This window comes from Oryzias latipes, chromosome 3 (genome assembly GCF_002234675.1).
Source record: "Oryzias latipes chromosome 3, ASM223467v1".
Classification (NCBI taxonomy): Eukaryota; Metazoa; Chordata; class Actinopteri; order Beloniformes; family Adrianichthyidae; genus Oryzias; species Oryzias latipes.
In genome coordinates this window covers 11,950,646-11,975,949 of record NC_019861.2, presented here as the reverse complement: position 1 = coordinate 11,975,949, position 25,304 = coordinate 11,950,646, and the positions used below count along the sequence as shown (strand labels likewise).

Sequence of the window (25,304 nt, the reverse complement as noted above, 5' to 3'; positions counted from 1 at the left end):
CGAAAGAGTGACTAAAAAGTAATACCATCAATTACAAACATTATTGACTATAGTCCGGGTTCATTCTTACATTGACAATCTGTGTAAAAGCCATCATATCCAAAACAGTTTTAAGAAAAGGATCTCTGCTTTGATCGACTTGCTTTAGTTTACACCAAAGCCTAGCATTTTTTTTCCCTTCTGCCTTGCATCAGCGGGTGCACATTGGGGCAGTTGTTAGCGATGTCGCCTTATTTTCCTCATGCATGTGCGGGTTTTCTCCAGGCACCATGGCTTCTTCCCACAGTCCAGACCAGAGACATGCTTCTGAGGTTATTTAGTGACCATAAATTGCCCCTAGCTGTGAATGTGTGGCCCTGCAACAGACTGATGACCTGTTTAGGGTATAACACTACATTTGGCCAACGGTATCTGGGATAGGCTCCAGCAGCCCTGTGACCCCAAAGAGGATTCAACAGGTTCAGAAAACGGATGGAGAGATGGATGCCCTGCATGATTGCATAAGAAAAGTCTTTCCATAACATTGTCACATTTCTTTTAGGATGCTTTCAGGGGGCAGTAGAGTAATACTGTGATGAGCACTACTACTTGGTAAGGTGACTGATGCCCTGCCACCTCTACAACAGGTTTCTGCCTCCCATCCATGTTGTCATTCCTCCGTTAAGGTCAATCCTGCAGAGAAAACCTCCTAGTCTCATAGTTGAGTCCCTCCAGCTGTAGTTTTACAGCCACCCTCAGTTATCTGAGGATACTTTTTTTATGTTACAACACAACTAAAAGATAGTTTATAGGGGAGGAGCTGCAGAAGTCAGGAGTGGCAAAGGAAGTCAGGGTTGGAGACAACCTTATGAGAGCATTTGGAGAGTAATAACGTGGGTCGCACCATGGATCCGATCTTAATCTCTTTCATGCTTGCCAATGTTAATGGATGTCTGTGGGTCTCGTTTGTAGACAATACGCGTTTTGACATTCAGAAAATACTGCAGAAAATGTGACAGAACTCCTGAACCCTCAGATTCTGACTTCTAAATGAACAAGTTGTGATCTATAGATAAGGAACTGTTAAAAACCCGCGTGGATGAAAATCATGTTGTTAACATGTTCTTGTTGCATTTTTCCCATGATGGACATACATCAAGAAAATGAAGCTTAAAAAAAGCATTTGAGTAGTTTTTTATTCAAATCATTGTGAATCAGGAGTAAACAAAAAACTGAGTGAAAAAAAAGGTTTTTTTTTTCAACTGTTTATTTGAAATCTAAAAAATACAATAAATAACTTTTTCCTAAATACATTCCGTTCATGATCAGTGCAAAGAGTTAGAGACATCTTCATTTGTTCATGAGGTCCAGTTTTCCCTGGTAGCTTAATCTCAGGACCGAATCATTATGTCTCTGTGCAAAGACTGTCCAGTCTAATCCAACAGGCGGAGGACAAGCACAAATCTTACAAATACTATAAAGTACATCTTTACAATAAAATTTTCTGACGTAAAAGAAAATAATCTTAAACAGTAGGAAAAAGGGTTTAAAAACTCTTCATACATACCACAACCGTGGAAATCAGAGAATTAAAAGGAAATATAATTAAATACAAAATGCAGCAAAAGTGCAACATCGTTTCTGTGTTTCTGGATTAAACTTCCTCAGAAGCAAATTTATTGCAATGCAAAGTTCAAATGTTTGCTTTCGTTTGCATTGCAATGAGGTTTTTTGTGAAGATTTTGCTTTTCTATTCAGCTGTCTGACAGGTTTAACGGCAGCAGCAACAGTGCATTCTGAATAATGAGCTAGAATTGTTTTATGCACCTGTTAAAAAAAAAAAAAAAAAAAAAAAAAAAAAAAAAAAAAAAAAAAAAAAAGATCCCCAACACACTTTTCTGTTTCCTGGTCTGCAGCACATGAGATGGCTTGGGTCTTTCTAGGAGGACTTATGTTTTCTTCGGTTGTTTTCCATGGTTTCCCCCTGGACCAGAGAGAAGAGGTAGACTAAAGAGGGCGATAATGATGCAGTTGAGTACCAAACAGACCAGCGCCGGGCCCATCGAGTTGGCAAATGTGATGGGAATGGAGTTTGCAGTGAGCCAGGGGCGCCGTATCGCCATGTCCTGCTCCACAGCCTGCATCTGGAAGTGGGTGCCAAGGATAGCGAACACATGGAAGAGCTGGTGGCTGTGGCCTGCAGAGGGAGTAGTCGAGCCACGCAAAGAACAGAGCAAATGAGTTACTGCTGTCAAATCTTTATGCCTTATAATACTTTATACAGAGGATAGAATTGGTTTTGTTGTTTGTGCATGAACGTTGTGCTTCCAAGTCCATTCCTGATTTTTTAGATGTGAGCTTCAAAACAAAACTTCTAAGGATTTTTTTTAAATTTTTTGGGGTTTTGTTGTTATTTTGTAAAACACAAATCATAAAGGATTTGAGCCATTTATTTTATGCTACTTTAAATGGAATAATCACACTACATTATTTTGTTTCCTGCTTATATCCAGGTATAAAGAAAACTATTAACTTTTTTCCCCCCACATCTTTTCTGTTTGTTATCTATATTTCTGTTGCTCCTGCACTTGAGGTTTATCTCCATTAAAGGTTTAAACTAATTGATTTAGACTGAATCTCACAACTTCACTTTCACAGGAGTGTTTAGACAAGGATTCAGAAAACTAAAAATACTTTAATCTACTACTTTAATTCCAACAAGTTGAATTATATGAACAGGTAGAATTTAACTTCAAGACATTTCTTTCTTGCTTTTAACTCCATCTGATGTTTGATTCTTTAACTATTTGTCTTTCGTTATAAAAGATAACATTACTCCTACAACAAAACCAGTTAACAGGTGTGACAAAACAGGGCTGACAGGAGTCAGAACAAACAAAAGACATTAAGTAATGCATTAACAAAGAATAAAAAACTAAACAGAAGCTAAAGAAAGACAAGTATCGGTGAAGCTGCTATTGAGATTAAACAAGCTGCTGATTTACTAACTGAAATTGACTCATTCTTACCGATGTAGTCAAAGCTGCCAGGAGCCAGACGCTCAGGTAAATGTGTGGCAAACAGAAAGCCTGTGAGAAAAGCCAAGGCAACATGGTTGTAGTGCAGCATGTTGGTTTCGTTATCGGTGCAGCCTTCACCTGCACACAGGAACACCTGTAAACAAAAACAGTCAAATATTTGGTGGGTCTTGTGTTTTACATTGTTTTAGTTTATGTTCTTTAGCAACTTTTATTTTTATTTTTTTTAGATGTTTGCATGCAAATCATGTATGCTTCCAATGATCTTCTGCAAATAAACATTAAGGCACCCTTTAAAAAAACGTTTTTTTCCTGTAGCAATATCAGTTTCTCCTATACCTGGCTTCAACACATGATGCAGAAGCCTGGAAGGAGGTTTTTTAAGAGCCACTCCGATGAAAAAGATGTTTTTGGTGTTTTTTTTTTTTTTACATGTTTGAAGGACAATTTTCTGATGATTGAGGACACAAAGAAGATTAAGCCTAAAATTGCTTTTCAGAGTATTTCTGAAAAAAATGCAGTTGGAAAAAAAAAGAGCTGATTTGTGGCGTCGAAAATATGCTGGGCAGGCTACAAGCTCTCTGCTCCTCTCCTTTAACTTGTGGATGAATAGATCCACGTCTTTATTTTCGTCGTCTGAGCTGATATCCTGCTCAAAACTTTACGGCTGCACAGCTCCAATATTGCTCCTGATTTTTGCAACAGTAAAGTTTAGTGGGGGTTGTGAGGGGCTGTAAGCTAGCAGGAGAGCGTGCAAATACAGGGATGATGGGAAATGAAGGCAGACTTACTCCCCGCCAATACACCCACCCACAACTCAAGGGTGAATGTCTGATGAATTACAACCGCTCTGCAGAAACTGTGCCCCTTGAAAACGACACAGGTTTTTTTCAGCTTTTGGTTTAAAATGGCAAAATCATCATTAAAAGATCACTGGGAACGGTTTAACCATAGATCAAGAGATGTTCGGAATGGGACTTTAACAGACCATCCAAGAAGTACCATAAAAAGATGTGAACAAGCCGCATGTCAGCTGCCTTACCCTGTAGAACAGAGGGATGTTGTCGAACAGGTATGGGTAAGCAAATGCTACAACACGGAGAAATTTGCTGAACTTTGGACTCTGACACTCAGGAAACCTGGAAAAAAAAAGAGCAATGTTTTCATTGATGACAGATCCTCACTGCTACCAATTTATTTGTGGTTTAAAATTGTGGATTTCCTTTCCTGTTGAGTCCACCTGGCTAGGAAAATACATTTGCTTTACGGCACAATCCAGCACAACTCCTTTCAACCAGGAATCAGTGCTGATTGTGGTGCAGCTGGACTAAATGATTTTTTCCTTTCCCCAAAGTTTCTGAGTGCGGGTCAAATCTAGTTCAGGCCGTGTGAAAAGATGTTTTGTGCCTTCACGTGCACATTTTCATGCTGAGTAAACTTCTGTTTACTCATCCTGGAATATACCCAAGTGTCGTCAGGGAATAGAAGAACCTGACCTAACATATTCCCAAGTGAAGGACATTATCCAGCACAGTACTTTTCCTCTGACCTACAGCTTTACTGGCATATTTCAGTACTACAGAAAACAAAAACAAAAGAAGAGAAAATTATAATTTGATAATTAAAAAACAGAATTAAATACAGTAGTACTTAAACCATTATTATTTAAACAAAAATCCGTAAAATAATCTAAAATTTCTTGACAAACTGGTACAGATTAAAAGAATTAAAATGACAATGTAGATTATCGAACAGTTATAGTTTTGTAATAGATCAGAGTTTCTGTGAGTCAGGCTGTTACATAACAGACTGGGCTGCTCTGCGTCAGGTCTAACCTGCCCGGCTGAAACCACACAGGTCAACCACTGGTTCTCCCTGTCGTCGTTGGGAGACACCCTTTCTATGAAAGGTGACTTACTGAACACCTCCTCCTCTTCTAAATTAGCTTTGAAAAGCCTCTGAGGGTTTGGTTTCCCTGAAGTCAAAAATACTGTTAAGATAACCAGACATTTTTATAGGAGGGGGAGATTTGTAACAAGTGTTTTTTTTTTCGTTACCTCCTTGTGACGTCATGGTTATATTGCAGAAATGGAAAGCCCAGCCTTAGCAATGAAAAGAGACGAATAAAAAAAACAGTCATTAACTACATCAAGCCAACATTAAAGGACAAATCTTGAATGTCAAGACTATTGGGCAACAAAAGATAGAAGAGCAATATTCAACGCTTCAAACTTGTTTTGGCTTTATGATTAAAAAAATAAAAATAAAATGACCATCTTTAGCTTTATTTTAAAATATTGATCTGTTGGCCATTAGCCATTACTGTATTTACATCACAAACTGAGGTTTAAAGTGGGTAAATAACACATTTTTGTTCAATTTGAATTCCTGTACTACATTTTTTTAAATTAAAAAAAACACAGAAGTTCATTAAATAATTGATTCAAACTATTTCAGGTGCTGGTGCAACTTTCTACTTAAAATTTACTAAACTTGGCACTCTCAATTTAATAAAAATGGGTTGAAATCTCTGACTAGGTCTTCTTGTTCTGGGTTTAGTCTTTTTAGATAAAGCCTCTGAAATGAACATAGAGCTTTAGGCTCCAACTTTTAAAATATGCCTGTTTTTGCCATTTCTATTAATAGTTTTAACTTATCTGATACTGTGTTACCCATAACTCTCTTGATTCTACTAAATCCTACAAAATAGTGTTAACCCTATAAAGCTATTTTTCTTTTAAATTAGGAGGCTTTTTAAACCTTTAATGAAATACACAAAAACACTGCAATACTGAGATATGGATGGTATAATTTATGATCAGTTACATGATTTGATACGTTTTTGCTTACAACAAGGTTATTTTAAGATCAGTGTTTTGGGGGGGGGGGGGGGGGAAGCTACTCATTTACCCGCTGTTTCAAATTTAATCCACACATTTTGAACATGGTTTAACGTATTATAAAGAATTAATTATAAACAAATTTTATAGTCTTTAAATACGACAAGTAGTCCTTTAAAAATGACTACAATGCACAACTTATTCTTGGCATAAAGGTTTAAAAAATTGGTGAAACCTTTCCTGCCAGAAATGGAAGTGGCCATGTAGAATTGAACAGGAAAAGCTCCTCTACTGCCCCTAGTGGAAAGATAGACCACTACAGGGCAAAAAACCATGAAGTTATAAACAATGGGTCCTTAAGGAAAGTTTTAATCATTTTAATGAGGTAGAAGTAGAGGAGATATGATACAAATGGTCATATAGGGCTAAAACTAATCTCATGTTTATATAGTTAGCTTAAATTTTATCTAAATTTATGGGTCAAACTTTACTTTCTAGTTATTTGGTTGTAAACCTTTTCTCTGTATAAAAAGTAAAAACAATAAAAAAAAGATTGTCCAATGTGTTTGTAGCGCATACCTGGAGTAACATGCCAGCGTGGTGCTGATGATGGCGTTGAACACAGCAATGGGAATGTAGCACTGGTGAAAGTACCCGTTTGTCCACTTGTCAGGGAAAACATAAGCCGAATAAACAACTGCAGACCCTACAGAGAAAAGGAAAAGAAAAGTCAGAGTTGTGTCTTTTGAGTCGGTTGTTGATGTTTTAGCTGCACCGTGCTTTATTACCCATCCCCAGGGGAGCTGCCGTGAAATGTTTAGTGCTCATCAGGAGGAATTCCTGCTCTAAAGTAAACTGAACCTCAAGCAAACATGTTTTTATGACTATCCTAACTACTGTTATGCCAGTATTGCAAATGTTTATGACAGAGCAGAAATGAAACATGGCAGGCAGGTATCACAGAGGTGCTGTACGCACCGAGGCTGTAAAAGCTGAGGGCGCCGTAGTCAAAGAAGAAGCAGATGTGGCGAGCCCGCGTCGACATGCTGCTGAAGGTGTGCGCGCAGCTGGATGCCAGAGGATAAATGCAGCAGGAGGAGAGGAAGACCAGCAGAGGCCAGGTGAGGGAGTCCTGCCATGCAGTCTGCATCAGTACCACAGTCACCAGTTTCCATAGGAAGTACCTGGCAGAGAAAGAAAATCACAGCTTTACACTGCATTTAATTCAGGATGTGCAGTACAATATGAAGCTATCAAATGATTACGCAACAAACGTGCCTGCCACACCCCAGGGCAGACAAGAGAAACAAAAACAACCAAGTCCCACCTTGACCATGTCTACAATGAACACTCTAGACGGAAGAAACTGAATATCAGCGGTTTAAAAAAAGAAATTAAGCTTTATTTTCTGAAACACGCCAGAGAACAACTGAAAAACAGCCTCGTCTGGATTTGACATGGTGGTGACACCATCTTGGTTTGGGCCCATGTTGCTACATTCAATCCATCTTTTATCATTTCAGGGAAATTCTATATCTTTCTCTGTAGGAAAATGTTACATAATCTGAACCCTCAGTGTGTCTAAACCACAACATAAACCGTTTACCACCAAACAGTTTACATAAAAAAACCCGGTCTTTGAGCCAAACATAAAGCCATTTTTGACAGAACCCAACAGAGCAGGAAATCAAATGTTCACCCAATCTTACTTCTGCAAATATAAACCCTGTATAAATTTTCAGCACAGACTTAAACAGATATAATCATCATTTTGAAAGAAGGTAGGTTCTGTGAGGACACTAGAGTTTTAGCTTCCCGTTTAAAACAAGGGCGTGAAAGCAATATAAAGAGATCAACTTTCTAAGAAAAGAATAAAATAGAATAGAATAGAATAAAACTTTACTGATCTCACAAAGAGGAAATGACCTTGTTCTCAGAGCTATATTAAAAAAAAACAGATAACACTAAAAATACACAAAAAAAATTAACAACAATAGTTATTGACTAGTGTCTGAGGTGCGTAATGAAAACAGTACATGCTTTCAAGCTTTCAGTTAAAGTCTACAAACTGAAAAGTGATTTTAAAAAAAGTTATAGAAAATCTGTTGCTTCAAAAAAATAAACAAAATAAAATAATGAAAAAAAAATAGGAACAAATGCCTTTATTTCAATCATTATCAGTAAATTAAGCCATCATCTGTTTCCAGTGGTATTAAAATGACAGCTGGGACTGCTACATAACGACAAAAATACCTCTAAAGGTGGTGAGAAGGTGAAGTGTTCCACAGACAAGCATTTCAAATCAGATCTGCTCATTAGTGCACAGCGTTCCAGACTGCAACAAACCTCATGACTTAAGCACCCATGTGCCCTTCATATATTACAAAACACACACACACCGGCTCACACAAACAAAAGCAAGCACTCAGTCCCAGGGCTCAGTATCACTGGCAGCAGAAGGAACTCCATCAGTAACCTTCACAGTCTTCTGAAAGCCTGAGAGGCCCTCACGTGCACACACGGACACACGCGTGCCCTCAGGAAAACATGACATTAGCGACGGAGCTGCAAAAAGCCAAGCCACCATAGTCTGATGTCAAACAAACACCAAACAGCTGAACTAGAAGGGGGTCCAAATCCAGGCTGCTGCCCTGCTCGTTTCCCCATATACCTGTCCTACCTGCTGCTGATTACCCGGATCAGGTGTGACCAACCACCAGTGGGGAACTGCAATGACAGGGTTGTTTAGAAAAGATGCAGACAGCAGCCCTGACGCCTGGATTTGGACACCCCTATGCTAAAGCAAGCAGAAGAACTTTGGAACGGCACTACAGATCTGCGCTCTGTTTAAGAATTAACTCCTTAAAGCAGTTTGTCTGCTTGGTTTAAGTCCAATTCTTCCAGAAAAACCTGATATCCAAACAGACCAATTACATAACAGATTAGACAGATTCTTCACGGCTGTGGTTTGCTACATCCAGGGAAAGCGTGTGGATCCTCATGCATCTGAGGATCCACACGCGACTGACTTCAAAACAAACTGCTTCATTCATGTGAAGTGGCTGAAGTCATGCAGAAAACTGTGGATCATCATAGAGATCATAATGACTGAAACTTTATTAAGGATACTACTTTTTATATCTTTAAACTTCTGGAAATGTCGTTGATCAACAAGATGTGCAACATTCTCCATTCGTGACGCACACAAAGCTTCCTGGGCGTTTTTCTTGTTGTTGTGCAAACAAAACCAAAAAAATGAAACGAGCTCCTGTGAAGGCATGCATTCCTTCTGAGGAAACCCATAGAAAAAAGATAATGGAAGATAATGTAGCAAAAGCATAGAAATAAAAATAAAAAAACTAATTAAAAAGGATTGAAGAAGACTGTGTTTCTAACATGTTATAATATTTTTCACACGATGTAGGATATATATTAAGAAAATTATGTTTAAAATTGCATTTCTGAGCTTTTCTTCAAATCACCATGAATCCAAACCAGACAAAAATATGCTGCTTGAAAAGCTTTTAAGTGCCACACAGAAGCTATCACAGCAAACCCCAAGCTCTCTGCTCTGCTCCATTCTGATGCATCCACATGCAGATGACCAGATCCATGTACGTCTTTATTTTCCTCATCTGAGCTGGCATCTAGATCAAAACTGTCCGGCTGGATAGCTCCAATATTATTGTTGTTGTAAATTTTGTTTTACTGGTAATACAAGGTTGGGGGTGCGAGGGGCTGTAAGTTAGTGGGAGAGAGTGAAAAAAGATAGATGACGGGAATTGGGGGAAGATTTACTCTGCGGCATCAGTCCTGATCACAACTCCAAGGCCAATTTCTATGAACTCCTGCCGCTCTGCAGAAACTGTGTTCTAGAAAACACCACAAGTTTTATGATTTTGGCTAAAAACTGACTGCATAATCGTAAATAAAGACAACTGGGAAGACATTAAAAATAGACAAAAGATGATCCGAGTGGGGCTTTAAAATTAATATTAGTTGCAAAAATCTTTATTCCTCTCAACCTTGTGACATTTGGTAGTAAATATGCGTTTGTGTTGGATAGGCAGGAATCCCACAAATGCTGCTCTGGCATTCCGCACACAAGTTGTCTACTGCCATTCTTCTCATGAACACAGGTTCAGTTGTGTAACATCATAAGTGTACGTTTTTTGAATTGAAAAATTCCTTGTGCGGTCCTGATGGGATGGGTGAATACTGAGGTGCTGGGAGTGTTTGTCCAGGAATACTGGTTCTCCATGCACACAATGAATCACGAGATACGAGTTTGGGCTCCCCTCCCATATGCACCATGCCTCCTTCAGACTCACAAAGTTCTTCAGTTTATCTAAAATTAGTTTGGAATTATTCAGGAAAATTTCTACAGAGGTTTTCCAAAATATGGAAGAATTTTCTTTGGCCTCCAGGGATGGAAATTGTTTTTGTGAAAAAATCGTTTCTAAATAATATTCATGTTTCCTTAGGGGCAAAAAAAGAAACGTTTAACTTCCTCAGTCCTGGCATCCACATGCACGGACGTCACATTTTGGGTCACCACAGCAGTTGATTCTGCTCACATGGGTCCCTGGTACTGCGTGTGTAGAGCGTAAGGTCAAATATGGTGGGTTTTACGAGGTTAAGATAATCAAATTACCTAAATAATAAAAAATGAAATGATCTCTTCGTACCAGGTAGGCAGAAAGTGGGTCCAGATGTTGAGCGTCTCATTGGTCAGCTGGAAGAGGCTGCGGATGCAGTCGACAGCTGAGCTTCTGGGCTGCCGGTATCCTGAAATGATGCAGTCCTCTTGGAAAACCTTTGGGCACAAATTCCTTCAGTTAGTTCCCTGACAGCAGCGAGTGTGACAAACTTGTTTTTCCTGTCTCATTCTGGAGACATCCCCAGCCAGACAACACTGCAGCACATTTCACAACACACTGAACTCCTAAACACAATAAAGACAACTTTTTTTTTTGATTACCGTAAATGAAATAATCCGAGAAGAAGAAATTAGATTTTTTTGAAGGAATGTAAACAGAAATCATAATTCAGATTCCCATGTAGCAGATTCTGTTTACATTCCTTCAAAAAAAGGGGTTTGACTAAAGTGAAGTAAGATGCCTTTAGAAATACTGACTGTAACTCTAAAACAGAAGCATTTGTGTTTATATCACTGTGACAGGTCAACCTGTATGTTAAATTAGATGATCTGTAAACAATTTGAACCAAAATTGGAGATATTTTCCCAAATGGATCAGCTTTGGCAGCTAATAGTGCAGAAACGTCAATGTGAATACTTACTTTGGGGACCTGGTTGATGGTGAGAACTTGAGGGACTTTGATGAGGCTGAGCATGGCTGCTGCTGCTGCTGCTGCTGCTAGAGGAGACTTAAAGCTTTGCCACGGCAGGTTGTGCCTCACTCTTTATAGCCTTGTGTTGCCATGCTGTTCAAGGATCCTCCCCTTTTAACAAGGCAAAATACGGAGCACCTGCGCCACTCCTCTTCCTCCTCCTAATGTCTCTGTGGATGGGATGGGCGTGTGCGTCAAAGTTTGCACACCTCCACAGCTGTTTGACCAAAAGAAGTCCAGAATTTTCTACATTATTCCACTTTAGGGAATCAAGCTTGGAATTTTGTTTCTATTCATCCAGAATCGTTGCACTCTTCATTTTTTTTTTTTTTTTAAAGACAAAGAAACAAGAAAAACAGAAGAAGAAAAGTATGTTTTTTTTCCCATAAACATTAAACGTCTTTCACAGACAAACCCCTCAGCCACAACAACACTTTCAGTGACCATTTATCTCAGAGCTGTCACAGTTTCAGCTGGTACAGAGAAGACTGGCACTGTGAGTGAATGGTGTTAATGGCTCTGGCAGTAAAGTTAACACAACACCTTTACTCGCTCATCTCCTGGTTAAACTGTCATGTCTCTAGCTGCTCTGATCTGCGCGGGTAAAGAAACCCGTCTGTCAAGGCTGGGATGGGCCAGTCGCAGCTCCACAGCTCTGTTATCTAGTTCAAACTCTGAATCAATGAAAGCAAACGTTTCTACTGTCCAAGCTGTGAGACACACACTGAGTGGCTTTCTCCATCCTGAAGAGAACTATAACAAAATAAGGATAGTTTTGGTAATCATTGGCAACAGAAAAACTGTTTTGGTTTAAACACCAAGGCATTTGAGCTGGTTTTGCAAAATTAATTACAAAGAAAACATGCTTTAGACTGAAAATGAACTCAGCACTCCGTTTTAAACAGGAAACATTCCGCTCAAAAGCCATCAAGTGACATCAAAAGAAAGTAAAGTATCCAAAAACTGTTGTAAGGTCAAAAGAAATTCATCCAAACATTTAACCGCTTGTTGCAAATATGCATTCAACCAAAACTATCTTAAATTTGGCATCTACTTGATTAACAGTTTTTGCTCAAAACAGAGTAGAGCACCATCTTACAAATATGCCACAAAAGCCAGCGATATTTTTTAAGCTTTAAGAGTCAAATTGTTTAGTTTGAAACGCATTTGTCAGAAATATGGAGTTAAAACTGAAAAATCCACTTGAAACTGAAATTAGAGACAAGACAGACATCCAATCACAGACATTTGAGCACATACAATTTTTACTTTTTCTTTTAAGTTTTAGGCTTAAAACGGTGAGTGTTGCATTTGAAATAGTCGCATAAAAAAATCACTTCATACAGAAAATATTCAAGTGCTGAGTAGCAATCTGAACACACTTTATCTACAATCTAATGTGGAGAAAAACAATGTGCATGCAAAATTGGATATTTTAACATTTGTTTGCATTTAAAGTCTATGTACAATAAAGTTTCTCCCATTTTTGGAATTAATAAAAAGTTTGAAATAAATGTTTTAGCCCCTTTGGGCATCACTGCTACTTTGCAAACATAGTTGATACAGAAAATGAGTGCCACCATGCGACCGACAGTGTTGTGCATTTCTACGTCCAATAAATACATGAAGGGACTGGACAGGAGGAGCTCATTAAAGCGGAGGAAGAGTTTTGGTTTTCATTATGAAAAATTAAAGAAGTATGGCAGTACAAATTAAAAAACAAAGCAAATTTATACTTAAATGTCAACAAGTAAATGTAACTTTCACTAACACACGTCTGTGAAGCACCATGAGACTTGAAGCAGCTTTCTCTCTGAGGAGTTTTGATCCGAGCCGCAGCAACAAACCAAAACAAAGCAATCAAACTGGTTTCAAATGAAGAAAATGGTCAATCTTTGATCGTGGTCGCGCCAGGAGTCTGTTTAAATTGGCAGCGGGTCAGCTGTTAAAGTTAAAATGTGTGTTAATAAGTAATTCATCGAGACTTTCACATCTGACAGAGCAAACAGAGCTGAGAGTTATGGTCCCATGAGAGCCTGAGGAAATAAAAACAAGGTTATTCACCGAGCACTCAGAGGGAAATCACTTCCCCTCCCTTCACACGGATTCTGTTTCCTTTAAGCTAAGTTTTGGTATTTTACCTTCTTGGCATCTTTAGCTTGTGTTTATTAAAAAATACATAAAGTCACGATGTAAAAAAAAAAAAAAAAAAAAAAGTAACACGAGCACACTTAGCAGGTGACTAAGAGGTTACGATAATCAAATGACAAAAAAGTAAATAAGACAAACCTTGTCAACAAACACAAATCAAAACCTTTACCAATAAATAAAGAAAATTATTGAAATCCACTCATTTAGAGTTTTTTTTTAAACCTTTTGAGATAACTGCTCAAACAGATAAAAGAGCAACAGCCAGATGTAACTGGAGGGACAGCACAATTAGATCTTGTCTGAAGAGATTTGGAATTATACTTGAGTTTTAAGATTTCTGCATGGACACCCATATAACTACACACTGCAAAGTATTTTACCAGGTGTTCAGTTAATTCAACTTATTTTTGCTCTACAAAAAATCTCCCAAATCAGCACACACGAGCATCTCAATAAGAGCTAGGATTTAGAAATAAAAAAATTATTAAATTGAGTCCATACTCTTGACGATAAAAAACTTGATTTTTGGTTAAAATGTAAATGTAGATTAATGTTATAAGAATAAGTGGTAGTTTTAGATTTTATGGAGGATTTATCAAGATGGGATAACTAGTATCAAGATGGCGTTTTCATTTGGTCCACAGTCTGTTCTGCAATGAGCCATTTCCTCTTTTTACGCTAGAATTTTGTCACTGTAACAAAAATGAACTACAATTGGCTTCAGAAGAACTCAAAACTACAAACCAATTTTTTAAAGTGAGCCAAAAAAAGTGATCATTACACTGAATAACATTTAGTTAGAAATGTTTTGATCCATCAGATTTTTTTTCCCTTTTAAAAGGCTTGTGTGGAACTCCTCGTTACTAGATTTTACGTAAAATCGACTTTCAGCATGGAAAGATCATTTGACTGTGATTTTCCACATGTGACAACGTTTGCTCCTACTGGTTGTTTTGGAGCAGGTCTGCAACCTGAGGCTCTGGAGACACATGCAATTCTTTAATCCCTTCATTGTGACTCTGGCTTTGAAGAAAAATGCTAACAATAGGAATAAATGAATGAATGTGTAGTTCTGGTTCATTTGATAAAATGTTGTCATTTTTGTTTAGATTTTTTAAGTGACAGAAAACTGGGCAAAATTAAGGTAAAAGGTTTCATCTACTGTCAGTTTATTTATCATTAGAATAAGAAATAGAATTCTTATCTTGTGCAGCACAACAGCAACTGGATGCTGTTCAGAGGAAAAGTATAGAATTGCAGTTACATGTGTAGTTTTTATTTTTATTTTTTTGATTGGATTTCACAGCAGCTGTGAAAATCTGACAGGAGAAAAAAGATCACCAAGACTCATAATAATAGAAAATACCACATTTAACTTTGCTTTTTTTGCATTTTTAATTCAAATCTTGGAGGATCCAATTTGACACATGGGTGGATTTTATTTTGAAAGGAACTCACATCTGCTGCAGTCAAAAGTAAAAATAGTTTACATTGTCATTTATAGAAACATATTGCACTGTTCTAATCCAATTATTACAAATATTTGAAAGATGCAGATTAGAAATTATTTTTGCTTTATTGCCAAAATAAATAAAAAAATAAAAGCTGTTTTCTAAAACAGTGAAGTGGGACTTTGCGGCTCTCGCTGTTGGACCAGACAGCTCTTTTTGGGGTCAAAGGTCGCGGATTCCTGTTTTGGAGTGACAGACACTTTTTAAAAAAAAAAGTATCAAGACTTTACTCAGACTATATGAAGGTAGATGTGAACTCCAAAGAAGCACTGAGATGTGCAATTAAGGAGAGTTGGATGTTACAATTAAAATCTTTACTCAGGCTTTCCCTTTAGAGATTTGCATTTGGTCTCTGTTATTGTAATTTAATAATACATTACATTCCAAACTCTTTGGCTTTTTTTTGCAATTGCATATTAGTAAGCAGAGATCAGACCTGGATCTACCCTTCCATCCTGAAAGACCCTAAGATCAAAACAGATCTAAATCACTATGTTAAAAAAAAGGGAGGCAAAAAATATATACATATTAGGGTTTTTTTTAAGAATCCAAAACACATTGTGTAAACTTTATACCCAAAACAGAAAAAAATTGAAACTGCTCTTTCCCTCTGTGAAACTCCCAGGTTAAAAGCCGCTTCCCTTCCAGCTCTCAAAGAGCTTACTGTTGTTTCCTAGAGAATGATTTGAAAATACAGCTGCACCATTTTTATGATAGTGTGTGCAGCCCTTCCAACAGTTTAATAATCAACCAACAGACAAGCGCCATCTCAACTCAAACAGCATCCAAAGCCACTCCTGGAAGCACATGGGGCGAGTAGGCAGATGGATAAACAAAGTCCACACAAACTGGTCTTTAGAGGGGAGAACGAGCAGCGACAGTCTGCAGTCACACGTTAAAGCCAGGTAATTGGAGTGGTTTCACAAAAATGGGAATTAAAAGAGAAATAAGAAAAGTATTCATGATTAAATTAAAAAACTATCAGCAAAGGGAAAGGAAATTTGTGTGAAAACATGGGTCCTGACCAGATTTCAAAGGTTTGGTTCAGCTTCAGTGCAGACAAAACACCTTGTTCAGAGCTAAAGCTATTTTAAGTTTTTTAATGAGTTTTGTTACTACCAAGATTTTATCTTTACCATTCATATACATTCATATACTCACTATACTAGAGATAGGTTGTGTAAAAAACAAAACACAAACAATGGTTTTTAGGCATGTCATAACTATTTGAAGGTATAATGTCCCAGTCATGGTCAAACTAAATGAACATTATATAAACCACACTGTTGATTTAAAGCGTTCTTGGTTGAACTGTCTAAAAACTGAACTGAAATGATAAACTTTTGCTTGTATTGAAAAGGAGAACAACTGCCTGTGTGAAGTCACCAAAAATCCTTTTGAAACCATCGACTGTAAAAACAATGGGAAACTTTGTAACTACTGTCGCCGTTGCCATAGACACGATGACTCTGAGCGACTCAGACCAGTCACTGTCGACTGGTTACAACACGGCAGCGCCCGCATCAGGAAGCTGAAGTGAGGGATTTTGCCTTATTTTGCGAGAGCCGCAGGTCAGACATTTTCTATGGGTGACGTCACACTTTGATTCGTCCACAGTTTTTACAGTCTGTGTTTAAAACCAGTGTATATCATCAGAGATTCTTAAAGTAAATGAAAACAAATGGTAAATGGTGTATACTTGTAAAGCTCTTTACAGTCACACAGTCTCCATTCAACCATGCACACACTGCTGAACACTGGCACCAACCTCTAACCATCAGGAACAACGTGGGGTTCAGTGTCCTGCCCAAGGACACTTTGACAGGCAGGGTGGGTACCAAACCTGCAATCTTTACATCAGAGGCCGACCGCTCTACCTCCATCACCCAAAAGTGAAAAGACAAGTTGAAAACTCGTGCAGTTTTCTCAGCTGTTACATTTGTTTTTAAAAGCTCCTGGGTGGATGGACTAGGAAACCTGTTGCTGCCTCTTCTAACATATCAGATTTCACCAAAAGGTGGCAGTGTTTTCAAACAAAGACGCAACTGCATAAAGAAAAAGGAGCAAACACTTCTAGAGTATGAGGTTGCCAAATTAGCCTTCCACCAGTCGGTGACCCTAAATCTCATAAGAAAACTATTTTTGTCAAACACCTTGCAGTGAGACTGCTGCTGTGCAGGTTACACATCACGCAGGTATACATTCTCAAATATGTAATTTGCTCCCAAATAACTTCACTAAGTCCAATTCTCCTGCTGCATGCTCACAATTTGGTGAACACACCCCACAATGAGTAGTTTTGCTTTGCTAACTTTGTGTTGTGTTTTTGTAAGAAGGAGAGTCCAGACTGCTGTGCTGCAGAGTTGGAGGCTCCCTGGAGTTTCTGTTGATGAGGTGCAGTTTGTGTCTCCAAATGAGGGGAGCGGGCGGCACAGTCGCTCCCCTGATGCATTATTAATACTTGCCAGACTCCAGGCACCCTTTTTTTTTCCTCTCCTCTTTGTTGAATATCAGACTTTCAGCCCCCTCCCCAAACACACACACACTTGGCGTCTCCTGTATGTCTCCATATCATGTCTCCCCCACCCCCTGCAGCTCCGTCTGTGGCATCATTATCATATTTAGCTGGGGATTGGGCTGATAACTGATGAAGCCTTTTTGTCCTCGTTGAGTCTGTCATTTAGAAACTAATGACCTGCTCTGGAAGGTGAGACAAAACATGATTTCATTTAAAAAAAAAATTGATTTCTCCTCTGACTGGGGTCGGTTTGCGAGGAAGACAGAAGCTGAGCTGCACTCGGCGGGCGTGTCTTCACATGGCACGACCAGATGAGCAGTAAAGATGATTTGACAGGAAGCAGGATGATGCAGGTTTCTCTGACAACACCGGACTGCTAATGAGGTCACATTTTTCCAGACATCCATCACTGTTTTTCAAACAAGTTTTTGTTCTCTTCCCAAGCAGAGAGGCAACTAACGTCACTCAGTATTCTCATGGATAAATATGAAGCTGCAGCTGCCAGCTAAGGGAAGTTCTGGCCTATAAACAGGAAGTCAGCATCTTATTGAAAGTCCCACAAAAGTCATACTTTAGAATTTATTTTTTTCTAATCAGATCTAATCTATTTATTTGTAAATCTCCAGCTCACAGTAGTGGCTGCAAAAATGATAAACGTTCCCGCTTGGCCACGTAAGTTTCTATAACCATTTTCAGGCTCTACATACATAACGAGTATGCCATTAAAACGCAAATTTAAAGTTAAGCCACTTGAACTTTGACCAATCAGGGACTCAGATTTGGTAGTGATGTATGGAAGGCGTCCCTTTTTAATTTACAGTAGTGCCAACTGTTTGGAATTTGAACATGGAGGTGGAATTAATAATTGTGGTTTGTGTTCAGCCGGAATTCTCGGACACCAAGTCTGTCATTTCTTGGAATAGAGCTGTGAAAGCAAAAATTCTGAAACAAGATTTGCGACATTTGCACCGCTTTGACATTTTACACCAAACTTCTTCCAACTGTAGGTGGTGGACATGTAAAGGATAATGGCCGCCGAGGTAAGCATTATCAGAGATTGACGCTGGAACCATCCAACGTTCCGCTACCATCCTCCTCTTTTTTCACAAAAGCGGACTGTTTGATGCGTCGTGCAGTGCGTTGTCATGGTAACATGATAATGCACTGAGCCGGCATCGACCTCGACTGCAGCGACAGACGAAAACAATATATATATACATATATACACAATATATATGCTGATCGTCGCGACGGGTTAAATAAAGCATCAGTTCAGAGAGTTCACCTCTTACTGCTTGTTTTTGTCCAGATGATTAAGGTAGTTTGTTGTAAAGAAGCCAGCGCAGTGATATATAACATTTAAGCTATGTGACTGGAACTTCTTTTTTTGGTGTACATTAATCACTATGGATTATCACTTTTTAACTCAACACTCAATCAGAATTGAGCATTCACCCAAATCATGTTCTGTGTGCAAACACTTTGCCGTGGACCTGGCCTCTGGCTCGTCTCGCCCCCCCCCAGCTGTTCCCCTGTTCCATCTGGATGAAGCCCATCTGCTACACTACTCAAACATGTAGTTGTAGAGTTAGACCAGCTAATTTTTCTTTAACAGTCAATGTTGCCTGTCCATCCTGGCAGAGGATGCCTCCTTCATGTGGACATCCTTGAGATTTCTTCTTTTTCCTGTAATCAGTTTTTTTTCTTTTTAGGGGCTCCTTACAGAGAAGGAGGTTCTAAGGGCAGGATGCCCAGTTTAGTTTAGCCTGTTTAGTTTATTTTTTTAGCATAGCAATCAGCTATAATATTTTATAACTGATTTAATGTTTTGTACAATAATTGAAGCCCGTTGAGACAACTGTGTTGTAGTATTGGGCATTGTAAATCAAACTGAAGTGAATTGAATTGGTTCCAAAGTAGAAGGTAAAAAGTAGTTACTGGACCTGGTTTTTCCTTCTTTACATTGAAGATTTTCACTTTTATTCCAAGAGGCTTTCCCATTTCACAAAAAAAAAAAAAAAAGAATGTTTTTAAAGAAATTCCTAATTGCTTGGCAACTTTGAGAGCAAAAACCACAATAACAATAATAATGAGGTTTTTTTTCCACTATATGCTTTTCACAGTGTCACATTCCAAGTGTTTGGGCTGCAGTAAGACCCTTCCACAAGGAGGAAACCTAGACTTTATATTTGGGTTCAATTAGCAATAAAGTGTGAAATAAACAGGATCTGTGTTCACAAACCTTATAAACCTGCAGTTTCCACAAGGTTATGAGTTTTCAAAATCACTCAATCTGAAAATCACAAGATTTCCTCTTTTCTTTTTCTAAGTACTCCAAGTCACTTCTGTTTTTCTACACAATAAAATCTACTTCCAGTCCAAATGTTCATGCTTGACTTCTAAGTTTACTTCTGAGATTATAATAATTCTGCTGCCCAATTATTGAAAACTGTAATTTGACCAAAATGAAGTCCTCCCCTTCCCTCCTGGCTTGGTCTCATTTCTGATTTGCCAGAACTAAAGAGCTGTCAGCTTTTAGATAAAGAAGTGGTTGAACATGAGGATCTTTTGCTTTTCTGTGCACTTACAGTGCTAAAATAGTTCTGGCGAGTTCCTCTGTCTAAATCAAAAGCCTAACATGAACACTTTACAGGTCCTGCGAGACCTTGATCCACTCCAGCTTCCATTTCCCCTCCTCCTGTGGGACTGACAACCACACACAAATCAAATAACCCATGGTTCACCGTCGAGGTAATTTCATCAAGATGGTACAGTTAGAAAAACAGAAAAGGCAAGTGAATCTGGATATAAACATAAAAGAGGTCAAAGTCAAACAGGGATCCATCTGAGGGGCAGCAACTGGAATCTGAGCTCATCAGATCTGAGGAGGTCAAACGACAGGACTGGGAGACCAGTCTGAAGCCGAATAATGTGACTTCTGTGTCTGTGCGAGAAATTATAGCTGGATTGTAATAAGACCTGAAGGTAATGAAAACTGCAAGCAGATGGCAGCAGACCGTCCTCATCAGGTTTCTCTGCCCCTCGCTGGATCATAATGGCCTAATTAGGATTAATTATTAATCTGGAGCATTTGTCTTCTCACCATTTTCACAAGGACGGCATTAAAAACCACTTCTCTGTAACACAGACCTTTCTGAACCTGAACGAGGGTGGAAGTGAACAAATGTCTGATCAGCTCATAGAAGCAGCAGAAAGGTCTGCAGCAAAAAAAACACTAAAACAAATTCCTGAATTTTTTTTTGAGTTAATGTGATTCCAAGCATCTTTTTTAACATATTCTCACAAGTCATCACCTGCATGTTCAAATGTCATTTCAGTTTGGATTTTTGCTGTTTTCTTTTCCTCACTTACCTGAGCCACCATCCTTCCTCTCAGCTAGTCGACTCACCTGGAGCTCATTCCCAATTACCTCCCATGCTTCCTGTCTTTTAGCAGCTCCTGCTCAGTATTTATATTCTAGATTGGTTTCAAGCCAGACCTTTAGAAATTATATTTGCTCTCAGTGTATCCTTTAACTCCTAATTTGTTCTGCTAATGGTTGCACTGAGAAATGAGATATTGAAAAAAAAAAAAGAAGAAAATTAATATTCAGGACCAATTAAATCCACAGTAAAAGAAATAAAACATTTTAAGATTAAACTTAAAGCATTAGATTTGTAATTTAAAAAATGGCTATAAAAACATCTGGGTGCTTAAATAAAATGTGAAAATTCAAAAGGACAATTCTGTTAATAGAGGAAATTCTTCAACTGTTATTCTAAAAATTTCCTTTGAGTTTTTCTGATGGAACCAGCTGAACAGCTGGAAATGAGCAACTTCTGCCTTCAATGAGTTTTCTGTCCAATTAAATTTTAAACCAGCTGAAAAATACATAAAAAAAGAATATAAGCAGCTTCAAGAAGCAAAAACTGGATCAGAACTTTATCAATCTGTGAGGTCCTTGGAAAAACAAATCACAGTAGATAATTAAGAAAAATTATTTTATTAATTTTTTTTACATCTTTAAAAAGCAATTTCCTAAAGAACAAAGAATTTCTCTTTATATAAACACTTTCTCAGACTAAAAAACAAAACAAAAAAATCATAGTACTTGCACATTGTGCTTTGATTGCAGAGTCTGTACAAACCCTCCGGGAGTGTCACCCAGACACAAAACCCAGGAAACTTCTTATTGCATAAATCACACCGACCGCTACGGCCATCAGATGAACTTATTCCATCCTTTTTTTTTTTTTAAATAACTAAACGAAAACAACTGAAAAGAGAGAAACAACTGTGACTACACAACAATAGCAGCCTTCCCAGTGAGAATGCTGCACAGTCTTAAAAAGATAAAAAAATATATATAAAAGAACTCCAAGAAGTAAAACCATGTGAGGATGATAGAACAGCATTTGTGCTTTTGTAGAACCTAACAAAAACCGAATCATTTGGAATCTACCAATAAACAAAAACAAGGTGAACTGCAGCGCGCTTCCCTTTGAAAACAGTAGTCGAGTAAACGCGTCAACGATTAAACTTCATCCAACTTACCTAACCTACACCCAGAAAAACTAGCACTTCTAAAAGGCAGAGTCTGTTTCCATGCTAAATTACCATCATCTAAAGCTGAATGGAAGTCAGTTTGCACCAAAATATACAGATGACTCTGAATAAACAACTTTGGTACAACAACAAAAAATGGTATTCAGAAAACAAAACAAAAAAATCAGTCTATGTTAAACATGATAGTGTTTACAGTTCTAACAAAAGAAATAATGACATTTTTTTCTTTTTTACAATAATAGAAAGAAAAAAGAAAAACTGCATCACATGTCCAGCATTTCTACCCAATACTGCACATATTCATATTCAGACATATTCAAATCTATGTGCTAACATTTATCGGCGTTACATGGAAGGAGGTCGATACATGTCCTTCGTCAATTTCACATCAAAGTATTTATGTTTTACGATCAACATTACCAAATTGTAAATGGATCAGATTTCAATTATGTTCAGTCAATTCCCACATAATCTCAGGAACGTTTTCTTTTAAGGATTAGACCAATTTTATGAAAAGGAGCTCATGATCTTTATGTCAGTGTCGATGAGAGCTTCATCGACACTGACAGCTTGTTAAACCGCTGACTGGTGACTGTGCAGAGCTGCAGCCTCTCCACCTTATTAGCAGGGAGAACTGGCTTTCTGCGGGCCATCACTCAGGAGTTCATGCACTCAGCTGGGCCGGAGAAGCGCCAAGAGCCCTGCGGGGTCTGAGTCTACCTTGAAGAATTCACCTCCAGCTTTCATTAGGCTGGCACTCTTCTCTCACGCTGGGGAAGCTGAGCAGCGGCGAGAGGCAGCGGCGACTGCCCACCTTCCTCTGCAGCACGAAGACACCGCCTACACTTGCATCTGTAATTACAGCTTTCTGCTGTGAGCTGCAGAGGAAGGGCTTTAATGACCAGAGCTCAAGGAAACAACGCAAACGAAAAGCAGCGGGGTGTGAACACAAAAAGAAATAATTCTGCAAAACAAACGTGATTAGAAAAGGCTCATTACATGACAATTCAAACATGTTTCTTTAAATGTGAGCTAATATTGTAAGAATGCCTGTTTTCTTCAGTTCAAGTCATATATATGCTGCCAAAACATCTGGGAAAAGATGCAACAATTGGTGTTACGTTCACACCGGGATTGTGACGCACGCTCAGTCCACTAGTGGAGCTGGTTATTTAAGTAATCACGCATTTTGTGGTACATCCGAAAAATTTGGCATAGATGTTTCAGAAAAGCAGCCTTACCCACAACAAAATCCAAGATTTTAAATTATATACATACTATACAATAAATAATATTCTGTAGGTACTTTAAAGATTGCTTTTCGATTTTTCTTGTGGCTAATGTGGTTTTCTGAAAGATGGGTTCCTAGGGTACATCCATGCCAAAATGTGGTACTTGTGCCACAAATGTCAAAATGGTGAAAATTAAGTAAATTCTTCCTTTCACAGCTCTGTTCTGATATATGAAGGACTTGGCATCACATACTTCTGGCCGGGATCAAACAGCAACTTTGAATTTCTCTTTCAGACGGTTGGCTTTTCTATTAATGAAAAAAGGACTCACTACCAAATCTGAGTCCCTGACCGGTCCAAGTTCAACCTGGTTTAACTTTCAACACTTTTTGTACGTAGAGCCCAAAAAATGGTCGTAGAAATCTGCGTAACGACGCATGAACGTGAGAGTATTAAAGCCTGAAATGTGCGTTTCCATAGCCTTTTCATTGAAAGTGGCGGCTTGAACGTTGCCGAGGCCGGTGTGAACGTAGCTTTAGAGTTGATTCTTCAGTCATGTGGGTGAGCAGGTCGGACTTTTAGCTTCATTTTTGGGCGATCGCCTCCTATTTTCAAACTGGTTCGCCTGTTTGAGGACAAACGCTCAGAACAAACGCCTGCTTTTACTGGTAACTTGTCTCATATTAGCAGCTTCAGAAGTAATTATAAGTTAAGTCAGCGGCAGGAAGGACTGGAGGGATGATATGTTTGTTTCTACGGTTCTTCCTGCTTGGGATTTGAGAAGGATTGTTTATTCCTTGGAGCTCAGTTTAAGCAGCAAACAGACACCTAATCCATTCTTCAGTGTTTACATTTAGGAGGGAAATAAAGACAACCTCATTTGAAGTTTTAATGTAATTCCGTAGTCAAATGTTTGTCCTGATTTTAGAGAGGAGGGGTTATATGTCAGAATGAAACTTCAGACTCTGTAGAGAAATAAACAGAACGGCTCACAGATCAACCTTTTTGGCAACATCCTCCATCAACTCTGTAATAAAATACTCTTATTATGTACAGTTGCTTTTTCATAAACTTTGAAATTCTGAGATGAAATAAAAAGAAATGCTAAAAAAAAAGAAAAATAAATACAGTGGTTGATTTTAAGAAGGTCGTAAATGTGGTTCTGTCTCTCCAACATGATAATTATTTATTTTTAAACAAAATACACATCCATTTTACCTGAACATAACTCACACTCGGAGTCCAGCCTCTTGGGAACAAAGAAAATCAAAAAAAGTATTGCAGCAAAGCACACAAGGAAGTTGCAGCATTGGAGGCTGCAGCTGATGGACTTCATTCAATCATCCCACACACAGAATACACAGGCACCACTCCTTCATTTGTCTAGTTGTGCTTGGCTCGAATCCCTTTCAAGTAGCCTTTCCAGCGCTTGATGACGTCCTTAAAAATGGCGGCGTTGTCTATGGACGCAAGCAGCTGGAGCTGGTTAATGTGGGTGGTGTGATAGTCCCAGCGAGCCAGGTTGGGCGCGGTTCCCAACATAAAGTGACGCAGGTCATAGATGCTTCCAGATCCTGTGTCAAAGAGAGGCAGCATAGCTTTTAGTGACTCCATGCCACGGCTGAAGAGTTGCCCCGCCTCCCTGCCCAGCTTCTCGCCGGCTGTCTCTGCTAAGTCGTAGAGCCCGATCAGGGAGTAGATGAAGCCGTTGAGCACAAACGAGCTGGGGCTGGTGGGGTATTCCTCATACCAGTCGTACTTGTTCATGAACACGGCTTTGACCCCATGCTGCGCTGAAGGCACCTTGTAAGGTCCAACTGCCTTGAGGGCAGCCTTGATGTACGCCTGGTTCTTGGTGAGCAAGTAGGCTCTCACCAGCGTAGACATGGCTTGGCCCTGAGCCATGGCCGAGTACCAGCCGGGCTCCAGAGGCCGGAAGCTCTCGCCAAGTTTACGAGTGACCATGATGGGCCATCCTCCTCGTTCGTCCTGGTTCCGCAGCAGCCAATCGCTGGCAGCAAAGAAGGCGGCCATGTGGGAGGTGGTGGAGACGGTGATGTTGTCTACAAAGCCCCGCCCATGAAGGACCAACTGCACCACCCTCCTGGGCATAATCT

At 38.9% G+C, this 25,304-nt stretch overlaps 2 protein-coding genes across 5 annotated transcripts in view; both read right to left on the bottom strand.

Moving 5' to 3' along the window:
* Nucleotides 1–1,228: 1,228 nt before the first annotated feature.
* paqr5 (progestin and adipoQ receptor family member 5) lies at nucleotides 1,229–20,846 on the bottom strand. Its single transcript, XM_023952966.1, has 9 exons — nucleotides 20,762–20,846; nucleotides 11,159–11,379; nucleotides 10,546–10,673; nucleotides 6,836–7,041; nucleotides 6,437–6,563; nucleotides 5,075–5,119; nucleotides 4,060–4,156; nucleotides 3,009–3,153; nucleotides 1,229–2,176 (listed from the first exon to the last, which is right to left on the bottom strand). Exons 2-9 carry the CDS (start codon nucleotides 11,210–11,212, stop codon nucleotides 1,929–1,931), a joined length of 1,050 nt encoding a protein of 349 aa, XP_023808734.1. The 5' UTR covers nucleotides 11,213–11,379; nucleotides 20,762–20,846; the 3' UTR covers nucleotides 1,229–1,928.
* Nucleotides 20,847–21,376: 530 nt separating this feature from the next.
* Nucleotides 21,377–25,304, bottom strand: part of glce (glucuronic acid epimerase) — a 76,433-nt gene continuing 72,505 nt past the window's right edge. For all 4 annotated transcript variants that reach the window (XM_020712226.2, XM_020712232.2, XM_011488017.3 and 1 more), the window contains one exon: nucleotides 21,377–25,302. In XM_020712226.2, the coding sequence (XP_020567885.1) occupies nucleotides 24,571–25,302 (732 nt within the window). In that variant the 3' untranslated portion in view covers nucleotides 21,377–24,570. The remainder of the gene's footprint in view (nucleotides 25,303–25,304) is intronic.